At 53.0% G+C, this 14603-nt stretch overlaps 1 protein-coding gene across 1 annotated transcript; it reads right to left on the reverse strand.

Annotated features, from left to right (window-relative positions):
* Positions 1-5521: 5521 nt before the first annotated feature.
* LOC144128961 (carboxylesterase 1C-like) lies at positions 5522-8255 on the reverse strand. The gene is made up of 2 exons (XM_077662797.1): positions 6733-8255; positions 5522-6615 (listed from the first exon to the last, which is right to left on the reverse strand). The coding sequence occupies exons 1-2, from the start codon at positions 8193-8195 to the stop codon at positions 6174-6176; spliced, it is 1905 nt and encodes a 634-aa protein (XP_077518923.1). The 5' UTR covers positions 8196-8255; the 3' UTR covers positions 5522-6173.
* Positions 8256-14603: the final 6348 nt, after the last annotated feature.

Here is a 14603-nt window from a genome sequence, read left to right on the forward strand (position 1 = left end):
GTTGAATCGAAGCGTAATCAGTGACTGCCCATCCTAGTAGAATGTTCCGGGTTCAGGTTCTTGCCTTCAGCTGCGAAGGTTCGAAACTGCATTGTAGCTCTTAGTAGCGACTGCACTGTACTCCGTTTGTAGATAAAAGCCTATTAGGCCTTGCTGATTCCTCCAAACTCTTTGCTAGTTTCAAAGTGTGTGACATTCAGAGGCAGGCGGGCCAAGAGAAAACTAACGGAACAAGCAGCAGTTTGTAACTCCGCTTTGTATCACCTTTCTACCGCCCCCCCCCCCCCCCCCCATTCTCTCATCGCTTACTCAGAGCTTGTCATATTCGTATAAGTAAGCCTCTAGGAGTTTGTGAACGCTATTTTTTTTTACCGAATAGAACCCGAATAATCTAGGTTAACACCAAGTCGAATATTGAAACAACCGAATGGAATACGAATAAAATATTTTTAAGGTTATTCGCGCAGGTATACCGGATATTCGTACAACGAATAATAGTTCGAAACAGAGAGGCGTTTTCGTCGGCGTTGCTATATATGGCGCTATATCTTATGGAGTTATAGCTATCGATCTCAAAAGACGCTACACTGGCGTCAAAACGATGTCACTATGTTAACCTTATACAGTCGTGTCACGCGCATTGTAAAGTAACCATTTTCTGCGGATGACAAGGAAACACCATAACGCCACACCTCAGTCTATAGGAGAGGGGCGATAGCTGCATATGGGGGGGGGGGGGGGGAGAGAACAGGCGTCGAACATCGAACATCAAGTCAAGGCAGGGCGTGCATGCATGCCTGAGCACTCCCTCGTCGCGCAATTTTGGAGGTTATGTATGAGCATTATGAACGCCGCGTCGTGGAACTAAACACTCCTTCCTGCCCCGACCGATTGCGGCAGCATGCTGTGTGTGGGCACCGCTGTGGCCAATATTTTAAAGCGATAGTGTTAACGCTCCCATTGTGCAGAAAATCCGGTGTCGGCGTTGTGAGCAAAAAATTCCCGTAGGTGGGGCCACCTAGGTCACGTGACCTTGTGGCGTCACAACCTACCCACCGGATCGTGAGCAAACTGACCACGGTGAGTGGTGGCAGTTAAATTAATGAATGGTCGCGAGAAGTCGCCCAGAAGGCTCAACCTGGGACGCGCATGCCCAATCGGTGACGGCCGGCACCTGACATCGCTCCAGTGTTGTACCATTGCCATGTATCTATGATCTATGAAAGTAAAGTCGAGAATGACCAATTCCGCATATATATAGGCGTTTTTTTTTAACCTTTGTCGAAGAAGACTACAGCATACCTTACTCGAACTTGGTATCACTTATTCGAAATCTATCCGGAAACTTTAGATAATATTCCATTCGTTTCGAATAGTTTTGTATGGTCACTATTTACTTGTTCAGCGAATTGAATAGGAGGATATTCGATTTGCTATTCGAAACTTCTTTATATTCGTACATGCCTACCATACCAGGGGCCGTATTCTATAAGCGGTCCATTATCCTTGTCCATTTCACGACCATTTGATCTTCTGTCATTGCTCCGTCAGATCTACACGGGGCTTTCAAACCTCTTTGAGAAGCGACCCGGCCATTGGGTGGTTAGTGACCTTACCTCACCATATCGCAGCCAATGGCAGTCAGTGGTCGGATACAGTAGAGTGCAGTTGACAGAGAGCTGCGATGCACCTCTCCATGGCTGCATATCGCAGCCAATGGCAGCCAGTGGTGAGGTCCGGTCGCCAGCCACCCAGTGGCCGGGTCGCTTTCCGCAGACGCTTAAAAGCCGCGGGTGTACATCTGGGTGAGGAATGACGAAGGACCAAATGGATGCGAAATGGACAGGGGACCGCTTACAGAATACGGCCCCAGGTTTCTCTATACAACGCCTGGATATGGGCTCCTCAAACGCTTGCCCACGCCTCAGCAGTCGAATTTCGATGGAGGCGAAATTATAGAGGCCCCTGTACTGCGCGATGTCAGTGCACGTTATAAAACCCCAGGTGGTCGAAATTTCCGGGGCGCGAATTCACTACGGAGTCCCTCATAGCCTGAGTCGCTTTGGGACGCTAAATCTTCATAAAAAAAAAAAGAACAGCTCTATACATCCGTATTCTGGCGCACTACGTATTGTGGTTAGTGTATGCGTGCCGGTGCATGCCCATCAGGGAAGTGATGTCGGCCGAGTTCTGAGGACCGCTTTTTAGTGCAAAAGAACTATACTTCACGAGCCTAACCGGCTCACCGAGTTTGTGTGAAGACTGGCCTTGAAGGTGACCATGGCAAAACCTAACAGTCGACGCAGAAATTAAATAAATGGTGCCACGACTGTGTTTCGAACTTGCGGCGGCTCGAACAGATCAGCTTCGCTGGCCACCGCACGAGGGCGCTATGCTATCGCCGCCGGCTCGTGTTAAGCTGCAACACACTCTCGCGCTGTGCTTAGCACATCGTCGTCTTCATCAACTTCCATGTGCGGCGCGAACAGATAAGGTCAGCTTAACCTCGATGAGAGTGTAACTTGAGTCTGATATCGTCGCCAGACGTGCCGACGACCTAGCTAAGCCAAACCATATGAGCGAACCAGACTAAACACGTGCTTTCGCACGTCCTCTCGGTTTAGCTCCGTTAAAACCCTACCACTTTTATTGGTCATAGCTTGGAGGAGGAGAACGCCACGCACCATCGTACTACAGTCGGATACAACTCAAGAACGAAGCGGCAGATGCCCCTCAATGGATACCCTCAGTCAACAGCGTCGACAGATTCTCATGACGTCGTGGTTAATTCCTTGTACCGGCTAGCGTGACATTGCAGGGGGCGGCAAATGAAAGGGAATTAGCCACGACTTAGTTGGATTAGCCGCGGCGTCATGAAAATCGGTCGACGCCATTGGCTGGAAGGCCTCCTTTGAGGCGTATACCTGCCGCTTCGCTCTTGTGATGTATCCGACTATAGCTTCCCGGCTTTGGTGGTCTCAGAATGTTTTCGAATGCTTCTGCATCTGTTTTTGAATGTGCATGGGGGCAGTCTGATGAGAAGTGCATTACACTGCATGGCGGATGTGGTCGGCCAGTACAGTCGCCGCCACTAGGCACACCCTCGAAGCATGCACGATTCCACTGATGGAACCTTTAAAATAAATAATTGCAATAAATTTCCAACACTCGCAATCGGATGGCTGAATTGGTCACCGAAACGTTTCCTTCGCTGTTTGTCAACAACACACAAAAGGCGCAAGACTGCTCCGCGTTATTGTTCATGTTGGGTGCTCTGCAAGAGTCATACCTATAGTGAAGATAGTACAACTGAAAGCTTATACGCATTTTACTGCAAAAATGTTTTCCTCCTTTTTCCCTCCGCTGTCGTGCCTTCGTTGGGGTAGGGATTAAAATATTACGAACAACTTTCCCGCTGCTCGGCGTTCAGCGTGGGCTTTAAACTTGATCGCCGCATCGGTAGATGGCGCGACGTATTCCACAAAGGTAGGGTGCCTCGATGCCCGCGCCTCCGCTTATTGAGACAACCTTCACAACGGTGCTAAAAGGTGATGAGTGCGAGACTAAACAGTTTTAGCGTAGCCGGTTAGCCGTATGGCAAATACGGTAACGCTTTACCGTTGCTACCGGTTACCAGCCTTGCCTAGGCCCATTTTCCCTACGGTAGAAGTTACCATATTAGCAGTTACCATTATAGTTAGCAGCTACCGTACGGTGGTGCTAAAACTCGCTATTGTGCGAGAAGCATTCGCGGAGAGCGCCCAGAGGAGAGACAGAAAAAAAAATGACGACTGCGCATGGACCACCGTGAATAGAAGAGAGTGATACGTACCCGTCCAACCCGTCCAACCCGGCGTGCTGATTCGGCGGATTAGGGCCGGAGTTCAGGGCGGCATTATGGTTGTTCAAATCTGAGGTACGGCCCGCCTGTGGAGTTTGGCAATGCGGTAGTCTGAGCGGCCCAGCTCATGACCCCAGGAAGAGGAATCGTGGAGGGCGCTGCCACCTTACGGCGGGACCTTGACTGTTGGTGGTTTGTGATGGTTACAAGGTTCAAGGTTGTGACTTCGTTCTTTCTTGTCGTATGTAAGTAAATACGCGATAAATGAGGCTTAGCGAATGGGGAGCGCGGAGACGTTGTTCTCTCAAACGCGACACCTGCGTTTGCGCAGGAAACAGTTTTTCGTTTCTTTATTCTCAATAAACTTTTAGCCGCTGGTCAACGTTTGTGGTGTGTGTTCTCTTCCTTGTACTCTGCCTGCTTCGTTCCTGTGGATTAGGCTGCATAGGAGCATTGTTAACTTTTGCGCTCGGGCTGCTGCATGTGTCGTACACTGGCCTTCAGGGCAATCCTCCCCTATTCTTTCTCTGTCTCCACTACTGTAATGAGCAGCGATGCATGCAGGGCATACGAGCTGGCGTGGTAGGTATTCGTGCCTGAGAGTGTGAGTCTGATGAGAGCCGAAAAAAAAAAAAACACCGTACTATTCGTACAGCCCCTTCCATATATGTGCATGCGCCAGTTTCCTAGAAAAGAATCGGACCTGTATAAGTATGTGTAGGGGGAAGGAAGGAAAGGGGGGGGGGTCTCAAGGTCGGCTGGAATGAAGAAGCGACTGTTCCCACCGAGGAAGTCGGTTCGAGAAGACAGCGAGGCGAAAGCCACCGCATGGGTTCGCTAAACTCTGCGCACACATATCCGCCTTAACGACCGCCGCTCGCCACAAGGACAGTGTGTTACGTATGACACTCGGCGATTTTATACGGCTTCGCAGAAGGAATAAAAACTGAGCAACGAGCGCTGCGCTATTTACGGCCGCAATGGACGCCGCGAACCGGTTTTGGGACTTTCCTTTTTCACTGGCTTGGCAGCACCGACCTGCGCTTTATTTTAATTTTCTGGCGCCCTAATACAAAAAAAATAAGTTGAAAAAAAAACACGTGTTCTGGGGTCGCTTGTCTTTGTAAAACGGACCGTTAAAAGGCGACGGAGCGAGCTCTGTGATAAGCTGTACATAAGGAGTGGGACTGCATGTATAGCGCTATGACGAGCGATGCAGGCCCCAGTTTTTTGTTTTTTTTTATTCGTGCTGTCACGTGTGAGGCACTTCCTTGCTTAGCCATGTTAAGCCGTGAGCTGCGGCCTCTAAGACCCACCGAGACGCTTTCAGAAGCCCGCTGCTCAGCCGGTGGAAAACAGTGCAATGCTTTTGTGTTTGAGACGGATACTATGTATTGTATACTGCTGACAAAATAAAATGAACCACGCGAGATGAGACAAGAGCTCCTCCTGCTCCTTCAAGCAAACCGGGCTTTCATATGCTTAAACTTCTGTTACATTATCAATACCATGCGTTATTAATTGCGCCGATTCGTCCCGAATATCCCGTCAAGTTATATTGTTGGCATGCTGCGACAGTTCGAAAGGGATGCAGTTGACAGTGCATGCTGCAAATGCGGTCAGCTCCTCAATATTCATGAGTGCTAGAGTGCAAGTGCAGACAGAAGAGCAAGACCAAAATTTCAGTTGTTAAATGCGTTTTTAATCGCAAACGGTGATAGAAAAAACATATGTACAAGTGGGGTCAGAACTAAACGGAACACGGGTTTCGACGCCAAAGTGCCGTGGCGCTCGACTTGCTGCAATGCAGGCGCTGCACTGCATTTTGAGTGGGCGTTTCAGTGCCATAGTAGAGGGTCAACATGTCATTACACTGCGGGGGACCGTGTTCCGTTCATTTTTGACGCGAATGGTACAGAATGGCATTTGGAGAGAGCAGATCTTTCAAGATGGAGTGATGGACAAAGGAACATTGACTAGACAGAACAAGTCTATGGCATAAAAGGCAAAGTTCACTTAACAGCAAATCTGTTTGCAAGTTCCAGCCTCATGACTATATACAGGACTAAAAACTAGCGAAATGCATCGTATGACAGTTTGTTCATTTCCAGGAAGAAAGTGGATGATGAATTTGATCGGCAGGTATTTGTACAATGCATATGCTCAGTTGACGCGCGCGCGCGCATAAATATTACGCTCTTTTTTTTTTCGCAATGGCACATGGAAATGTCAAGAATGCTAATGTGCATGAGCTTCCATGGATTGTGAAAAATGATTCGGTGCGCTATGTACAAAATCTCACAATGAGTCTCTGTGGCACTGTACGAAGTCTTCACAGCCTCTCCAGGGTCTCGTACCTGGGTTGGGGCTGGCACAGCTTGATGATGCAAACAGCTGCCACAATTAAAGACACAACGTTGCCGATCGCCAAGGCGACAACAACGTACGTTGCGTTCTGCTCCGCGGGTCGGCTGGCCGGGGCGCCGGAGGCGAATGCTCGCAGACTCAGGGGGCGGGGTTCGTTGTTCTCCATGACGAAGAACCGGGAAGAGGTCATCATGGACTGAGACTCGGCGTCGGCCGGCTCGATCTTGTTTGATGCCTTGCCCATCTTCACCAGAGGAACGATGTCATACCAGAAGGCAACGGCCCGGTTCAGCACACTGCGGCGGGGAGCGCAGCGGCGAGTAGTGAAGCGCATGACCTGCTGGCTCTCCTCGGTGTACTCGGGCCACTCCAGTCTCAAGTCGTGACTGCCGTCAACGCTCGGATCACTGCGGGAGAAAAATGAGCGAAGCACAGTTAGCGTCGAACGTTCATCGATCAAGGCGTGAAACATCTAAACGAACGCCCAACTGCTTAGCTGTACGGAGCATAGAAATTGTACACACCTGTATTGAGCAAAGTTGCCGAGAGAAGAAGCCATCTTGATGCTGAGGTGCACCTCCGGCTCGGGCAGGTCGCGCTGCTTGAGAACGAGACCCAGAGCGAAGAGCACGTCGTCCCCGTGGCCCGCACCGATGAACTCTGGCTGCATGGAGAAGGATGGCCGGTGGGCGAACTGGTAGGCGTAGACGGAGCCCTTCTTGTGGTGTGCCAGGAGGCGGGCCATCTGCTCGGCGTGGGAGGCGATGTACATGTCACCGCAGAACTGAACGTACTGAGAGCGCAGGCCTTCCTTGATGTGCTGGTAGTGGTACTCGTGCTGCACGAGCTTCGACAGCACGTCGTTGTCCCTCACGTTGAAGTCGCGGAGGTGGAACTGCATCATGTCAGCCAAGTCCTCGTTTGTGAGCCTGTTCTGGATGAGGCGCTCGAAGAAGTTCGACTTGAGGTACTGCAGAGTGAGGAAGCACAAAGATCCCTCGTTCTGGTTGGTGCCGACGATGACATCAACAGCGTGGTGACGGCCCTTCTTGACAGCTTCAAGCGGCTCCTCAACGATCAGCTCACCATCGAACACGGGCTTGAAGAACTGGCCGAGGCGAGTTGTAGCCTCCAGCAGCTCCGGGGCCGGAATGTTTCTCAGGCAGGCGGTCATCTCTTCGTTGGAATCTGTCTCGCAGCCAAGAGCGCTCGCCAGCTTCCTCGTTGCGTTGAGCGGGTTGGAATCGAACACATAGTCGCCGACCGCGATGCCGCCTTGCATGACTGCCTTCTCGAAGAGCTCCTCCTTGATGGGAGTGGCTAGGTGGATGCTAATGCTCATAGATCCAGTGAATCTACCCATGACGGTTACCTTGTCAGGGTTGCCGCCGAAGTGAGCGATGTTTCGCTTCACCCATCGGAGAGCCATGCGCTGATCCAGGAGGCCGACGTTTCCGGGAGCATCGGGGGTCTGGGTGGTGAGGAAGCCGAAGGAGGAAACCCGGTAGTTGACCGTGACCACGATGGCTTTGGAGTAGGCGGCCAGGTTGCTTCCGTCGAACTGGCTAGCCATGGCGTAGTCGAAGCCCTCTCCGGGGATCCAAACAATGACGGGCAGGCGGCCGGAGTCCTGGATATCGGGTACGTACACGTTGAGACTGAGGCAGTCTTCACTCATCTCGGATCCGCTGTTGTCGTCCAAGAAGTTGCTCATGAGCTCCTTGAGGTGTGCCGGCTGGTAGCAGGACGGCCCATGACGGCTGGCATCCAATTCCTGGTAGGCGGCTTCCAGCGGTCGGGGAGGCGCGAATCGCAGTGGGCCGACGGGGGGCTGGGCGTAGGGAACGCCCAGGTACTGATTGACATCGTAGTGCTGTCCTGCCTTGGCCCGGAAGCCCACCAGGAGCCCCGAAGACGTCTGAACGGAGGTCGGCCTGTGAGCCGACAGCGTGCCCACCAGGGCAACGAGCGCCAGAGCGAATCGCATGTTTTCTCTCCGCAGGAGAAGTTAGCTAGTAGAGCGTAAGGCAGAGGCCAAAGCTGTTCTGGAGTCGCAGCGTCCCGGCGGCGCATTTATAGGCGGCTCGCCAGGAGAGGGGGACCCGGACGGCGAGGGCGCCGCCTCAATGAACGCGCGATAACGCGCTGGGTGGAGAGAAGAATGCCAGTGACCCCATTCGGCACTTGGGACGAACTTCCCTTTCCCTCCGTGGCGCCGGGGGAGGGGGTAGTGGCTACCGTCCCAACCTGGAAAGCGAAAGGAAGGCGAAAATGGCGCCAACGGAAAAGTATGCGATGCGATGCGCTGCTTTACAGTTATACTTGTCGTCTCCCGGGGGTGGGCTTGTGTTTGCCACGCCGCTTCGCGAAGGTGCGCGCGTGCTGGCTCGCGTGCGTGTTGCGAAACGCGTGGCGTGCGCCATGGTTCCGCCGTAGTGCGCACGCACTGGCGCGTGCGCACATGAATGAATTTTAATGTTTTGACATTGAAACGTGCATACGGAACGCACCCGTGGATGGAAAAACGCTGCGAGGGGAAATCTAGGCAAGGCTTACGCCCGCGTATTTCGGAAGGCATTAGTGCCGCGAAACGAGCCTTGTCGCTGGTCCGCCTAGCTGCTACGTCGGCTGAAGTGGTGCTTAGGAAAGCGGCATATGTATTACTCGTCGCTTCCACTCGTTGCATTCGAAAGTCAATGTTCGCCGGCGTTTCATTTACAACGGGACCGCACACCTACAACGCGATCGTAGGGCTTGAGCCGAGGTGCACGTCCGCGCACATTTTTATGACGCTGACATGTTTTGTCAATAATACAAGCTCCTTCACTCGCTGTTTCCGCCGACTATAACACTAGGCGCTGCAGCTTTAAGCAATATTATTTCCGCATCTCTGGTCATCGTTGTCTCGGCTGTGGCTTTCTGCTCGCGACCAATGAGATATCTTGCATGGGACGTTATGAGCGTCATGGTGAATCACTGGGCACATCTTCCATAGTTTAAACCGGAGCAGCGGTTGATAAGCGGGTTGAAAGGCACAGGCTTCTGTCATGTTCCAAGTCTCAAACATAGCGACCACTGCGACGCCGGTACAAGCTCCAACATCTGTTCTTTGTCCCTACCCTTGAAGCTAGAATTTATTTGACGCATTTGTCACGGGCAACTCTATGCCTATATTCTTATCGAGAGCCACTTTTGTTGCCACACAGGTTCTAAGCGCGCCATATGCAAGTCATACTTTCAAGTTAAACGAACATTCTCAGCTCGGACAATGAAGCCGCTCAGTTCCTAGTTCAATACATTTTCTCCACGCGAGATGCGTCGTGCAACGCCAGGGTTTCACCCGAGACCGGCCAGTCAGCGCACGGGACGGTTAGGATGGATCAAAACCAAGGGAATTATTCGTTTTGCCTTTCGTCGTCCGAAAGCTAGGCAGCGCACAAGCACCAGTAGTCACTGTTGTTAGCAGGATTTCGCAGCCGCGTTTGCTGTTGTCTTTGGTGACGTCAAGGCCTGAGCATACCTGGTCGCAGGAGCCAGGCCAGTGTACCAATTAGGGGAGAGTAACATCACCGGGAAAGGGAAACCAGTGCTCGCTCAGCGTAAACAAGGCAGCGCCGACAGCAGCAGCCAGCGCAGCAGGCGCAGGTCGTTGCTTCTGCCCGCACCGTCGGATGGGGCGGGAGCTTTTGCTTTTGCAAGCTCCGCAGACAAACAAGACATCAACCGGCGGTGCTGACGACCCGAACAGGGGACCGCGAGCATTTACCCCTGCGGTTCGTGGCTGGGGCGAGCGCACGCGAGAAGGTGGCAGCTCCGGATAAGGGGGCAGCCGCGAGGCGTTCACCCCGTCTTCGTCGTCCCGGTCGAAGGGCCCCCGGTGTGGCGTCTCGCGGTGGTTCCCAATACACTAACCACCAATGCACCGAGTAACAACATGCCGCGGCCGGTCTTCAGGGAGAGTGTGTGCGTGCCAATCACAAGAGGCGAAAGTCGGGCCCACCGAGACACGCTGGCCGGTGCGCATTGGAAACGGACAAAAACCTGAAATAGACACGCCTTATCAGATCCTCCAGAATGTAGACGGCGGCGGCCAAACGCGGGTCGGGGTGGGAGGAGCGTTGACCGGCAGTTGTTTGCAGGCAGGGTCGTCTCCGCCTGAAGACCCCCCCACCCCAGTGTCATTTACCTAAGGCAGATGTCGCCAAGATTCCGCGCATTCCAGCAGCAAAAGAAGCATCGCCATTAGGTGCAGCCAGGGACAGCTAAAGGTTAGCAAACCCCCACCCGGTCGCCCTGCTGCTGCCATCGGCCACCGGAACGCGACGCTCGCACGCCCGGGATGGCACGCGGCGGCAATGGCCAGATACCGCGGCCGCCGGTGACACGCGCGAGCGTTTTGTTTTCCCCGGGACCCCATTACCGGTGGCGATGCGTACCATGAACCCGTCCCTCCTTCCGCCCGCCTCTGTGCGAGGAGGCTGCGTGTTCCGCAATAAAGAAAGGCGCAACACAAAGAGACTGGCCGCAGGAGTGCCTAGTGGCATGAAAGCGACACTGGAGACTAAAAAGGTGGCTACACACGTGCAGCTGAAATAGCACTGAAACTTAATTACAGCATCGGCTCCGAGGCTTAGGCATAGAAAGAAAACACGGCGTCAGTTTCTCGCGTCGATAGGCGCGATCCGCCATTTAGTGAAATAAAAGCGCATATAGACTGGCCTGCTGATTAGTCAGAAAAGTTTTGGGCTTTTGGGGCTCTCACGTGCAGCGACGGCCGAGTAGGTTCGTCGAGGAAACAGACAAGAATGGGGTAATGCCACTGCCTATCCTGCACAGAGGGACCATTACCTACACAGCTGTCACTTTGAAAGCGTGAAATCAACTACTTACCGCGATGCTGCCAATACGCTTAATTAGGAATGAAATACAGTCGTACAAAGTGAAGTTCGTACACTGCATACACAGAGCAGCATCTGAATACTTATATGGTTTGCACTGCACAAGTTTGCATTCAATGATGTTGTCAGTTTTTCTCTGCACGTGAAATCACCAGTTCATCACACCCTATAGTCGGCTTTCACTGACGCCATAGTGGTTGCCATGATGGAGATTTGCCGCTGGCATCACCTCAGACTTCGATCGCTCCATATTTGCCACCTTCCAAGCTCGGGCATTCACCCCAGCCGGCCCCCGGACGAGGAGCGTGGAGTGGGAAGTCGTGCCATTGCGCTGTAGTGATGTAGAAAGGTTTATAGCGCAAACAAAGACAATGACTTTTCGTCTGTGTTGTCCTTTTCTTGCTTGCGCTATAGACCCTTCTACGTCAAGATGAACTGCCAACTAGCCCAACAGGAAGTGTTAATGCTCTGTACTGGCCTTCGTCGCCTTTCTACATTTGAAGGTTCCATGTGCTAGCGTGCTTTGATAGCATACGCGCCTGTGCAATCCATTGTCACCGCTTGTAAAATGGAAGCGCCATGTGCAGTAAGCAATCCAGCAAACAAAGAGAAGGCCTTTGAACACGTCACGAACGTCTGCACCAATGTTGCAGTTTTCGGAGTAAACTTCAACGTGACGCCCCTCCTCAACGTCCTGCAGTAACGACCATACTTATAATAAGACTACTCTTCTGTGCCAGAAGAAACTGGTCGTATCATATCGAGTACGCGGTACATAACGCATATTTCTCATTAATACCTTCCTGCGTTTCCTGACTCTTGTTTCATGTAATCATGTTCATGCTCTATATGAAAACGATACTGATTCTGACTCAGTTTTCCATCAACGACTCGCCAGCATATCAAGAAAGTGAGAAAAAATAATTTACTGGATTCAAGCTTGACTGTCCTCACCCTGTTTTTGTCATGTGGAATGCGTAAGAAACTACAGACATTTTGGCTCGAAAGGCACGGTTCAGTACTCCGCGCTTTCCACCAAGTTACCCATTCCAGCTATAGTTTTGAATGCCGCTTTATTTTGCTGGATGCTGCGATGCTATTGCGACACCCAACCATTGCATTTTTCATTTTCGCATTTCACTCCATGTTGTCATGTCCCCCCAAATTGTGGCTGCTTTTATTTTCTGCCGAGCTAGCTTACATAAACAACGGGCACTGCCTATGCGCAGGAGGCTCGTTCATCATACCTAAGTGTAGTAGACGTCTGTGCCATCATCATGCATGGGTGATGATTTGAATTAACTGCACGCCCCGCCGCGGTGGCTCAGTGGTTAGGGCGCTCGACTACTGATCCGGAGTTCCCGGGTTCGAACCCGAGCGCGGCGGCTGCGTTTTTATGGAGGAAAAACGCTAAGGCGCCCGTGTGCTGTGCGATGTCAGTGCACGTTAAAGATCCCCAGGTGGTCGAAATTATTCCGGAGCCCTCCACTACGGCACCTCTCTCTTCCTTTCTTCTTTCACTCCCTCCTTTATCCCTTCCCTTACGGCGCGGTTCAGGTGGCCAACGATATATGAGACAGATACTGCGCCATTTCCTTTCCCCCAAGAACCAATTATTACTTAACTGCACAGCCTGCTGCCATGCCATGCTATGCAGCAGTTATGTACAGTAATAACTAGTTGTTTCAAATTCTAGAAAGACGAAAATAAACGCACTTCCCCGTAATGTTTTCTTTTTGTTTATTTTCCCTCAAAAGCTGCGTATCCTATCTGCTTATCCGCGTCTGTTCCTTTATTATTCGCAAAGGTGTGCGGCTTCGCTCGCGTAGAGGCTTGCATACGTGCTTAGCCTCACGCTGTTCGTCCAAGGTGACCTGCGGTCGGTGCCGAAAGATCAATGCCAACCCGGACTAGTGGCAGCAGAAAAAAAAAGTAAACGGGAAACTATTGACGCTTTAACGCCCCGGGAGTCCAACGCCCCCCGAGTTCGGAATTCTCGATCTTTCGGCTTTCACCGGCGCCTCTTGTGCTCGGCGTCCCTACTGCTGGTGGTGCCAATGCCATGTCACATTCTCGGCAGAGGTCAACAACACTGGGTGAAGTTCGGCCCTCCCGCTCCTGCACTACTCCCAACTGGACACGCGCGCACACACGTGCATGCCCGGGAAGTGAGCGGCATGTCCGGACTAAGTAAGCCCGGTGCTCCTTCTGGGTCCTTTTGTCGGCTGGACGAAAGTGAAATCTTCTAGGCGGTGCCGGTGTGGCAGCTGCAGGATGTGGGTTAAACGGCGCCAGGCGACCGCGTCTTCTCTTTGTGGAGGGCTTTCGCGGCGAGAGGCAGACCTGCCACGGGGCCTCTCAAGGTTGGGGAGCCTCGCCCTCTTCGCTCGACACGGGAGCCATTGGGTCAACGAACGTCGCACACAATGGCGTTTCTTCCAAAGGCGCTGGCGCCAAAACCGCGCTTCTTTTCTACTTCCCCCCGCTTTTTTTTCTTCTTTGTCGGAGGCCGGCCTTCTTTGACGCTCGTTCCTTGTTGGCTGCGCAAGGCACTGCACAGGTTCCGTTGCTTTTGAACGGTACAACCTTGAGCGGTGGGGATTTCTGGGCAGTGACCCCTCGCTCGACCTTTGGGGCGATCCTCTTTTTTGTTCGCGGTTCTCGCTGACCATTCGCGACCCGCAAGAATTCCGAGCGGGCGGCGGAGGCGAGTGGTCGCTTCTCATTCATGCCCCGCGCCTCCAGATGACAGGCGCTGCTTGGGTCCAGGTGCTTCGGCATGGAACTTTCGCTTTCCACAAACGCCGGACTCGCTGAAAAAGAAGAATCGCGCTAGGGGACATCGGTCAGCGGTGACAGGTTGCGTTTGCACGCCCCGCTTAGCAAGGGGGACGGAAGAAGGCCGTTCCCGCTCTTTTTTCTGGCGCCAAAGCGAGCGCTTCTGGCCTTGCTCCATGTGTCGCATCCTCGTGTGGGAGCGATGCGGGTGAACGGCCGACTGCGAATGAAGTTGCACGTGATCGCAGTGCTATTGCCTCGCTGTGTCGAGCAGTGGCGTGTTGCGCCACAGTGAGCTAACACCTGCCTCCCCGCTCTCTGTTCCGGTTGTAATGAAGCGTGCCCCTGCCGCCTGCGCGGAGTTGTTCCCGAGCCGAGAAATGATGTCAGAGTCGGTCGGTCCTAGGCAGCGGCGGCGGGCGGCATCCAGCGATGGCTTTTGCGCCCTTCGCGGTGGCGTCATCTTGCAGGACGGGGTTGACGCGGCGCAGGTTCGCACGAGCAGAGCCCCCTCAAGGGCAGACCGTGACCCGATGATCCCTCGGTGGACCGCCGAGCGCACACATCCGCTCACCACGCGCCGGCATTGGTAGTCGAGCGGCGAGCATGTACCGCCGCCTTAGCGATTCCGCGATGAGGGGCATTACGCACAGCGCAAGCGGCAACTGCTCCGGAGCGTTACGAAGGCTGTCGAGAAGATAGAGAATTACACGTGCGGC

The sequence above is a fragment of the Amblyomma americanum genome, chromosome 4 (assembly GCF_052857255.1).
Source record: "Amblyomma americanum isolate KBUSLIRL-KWMA chromosome 4, ASM5285725v1, whole genome shotgun sequence".
NCBI classification, from domain to species: Eukaryota; Metazoa; Arthropoda; class Arachnida; order Ixodida; family Ixodidae; genus Amblyomma; species Amblyomma americanum.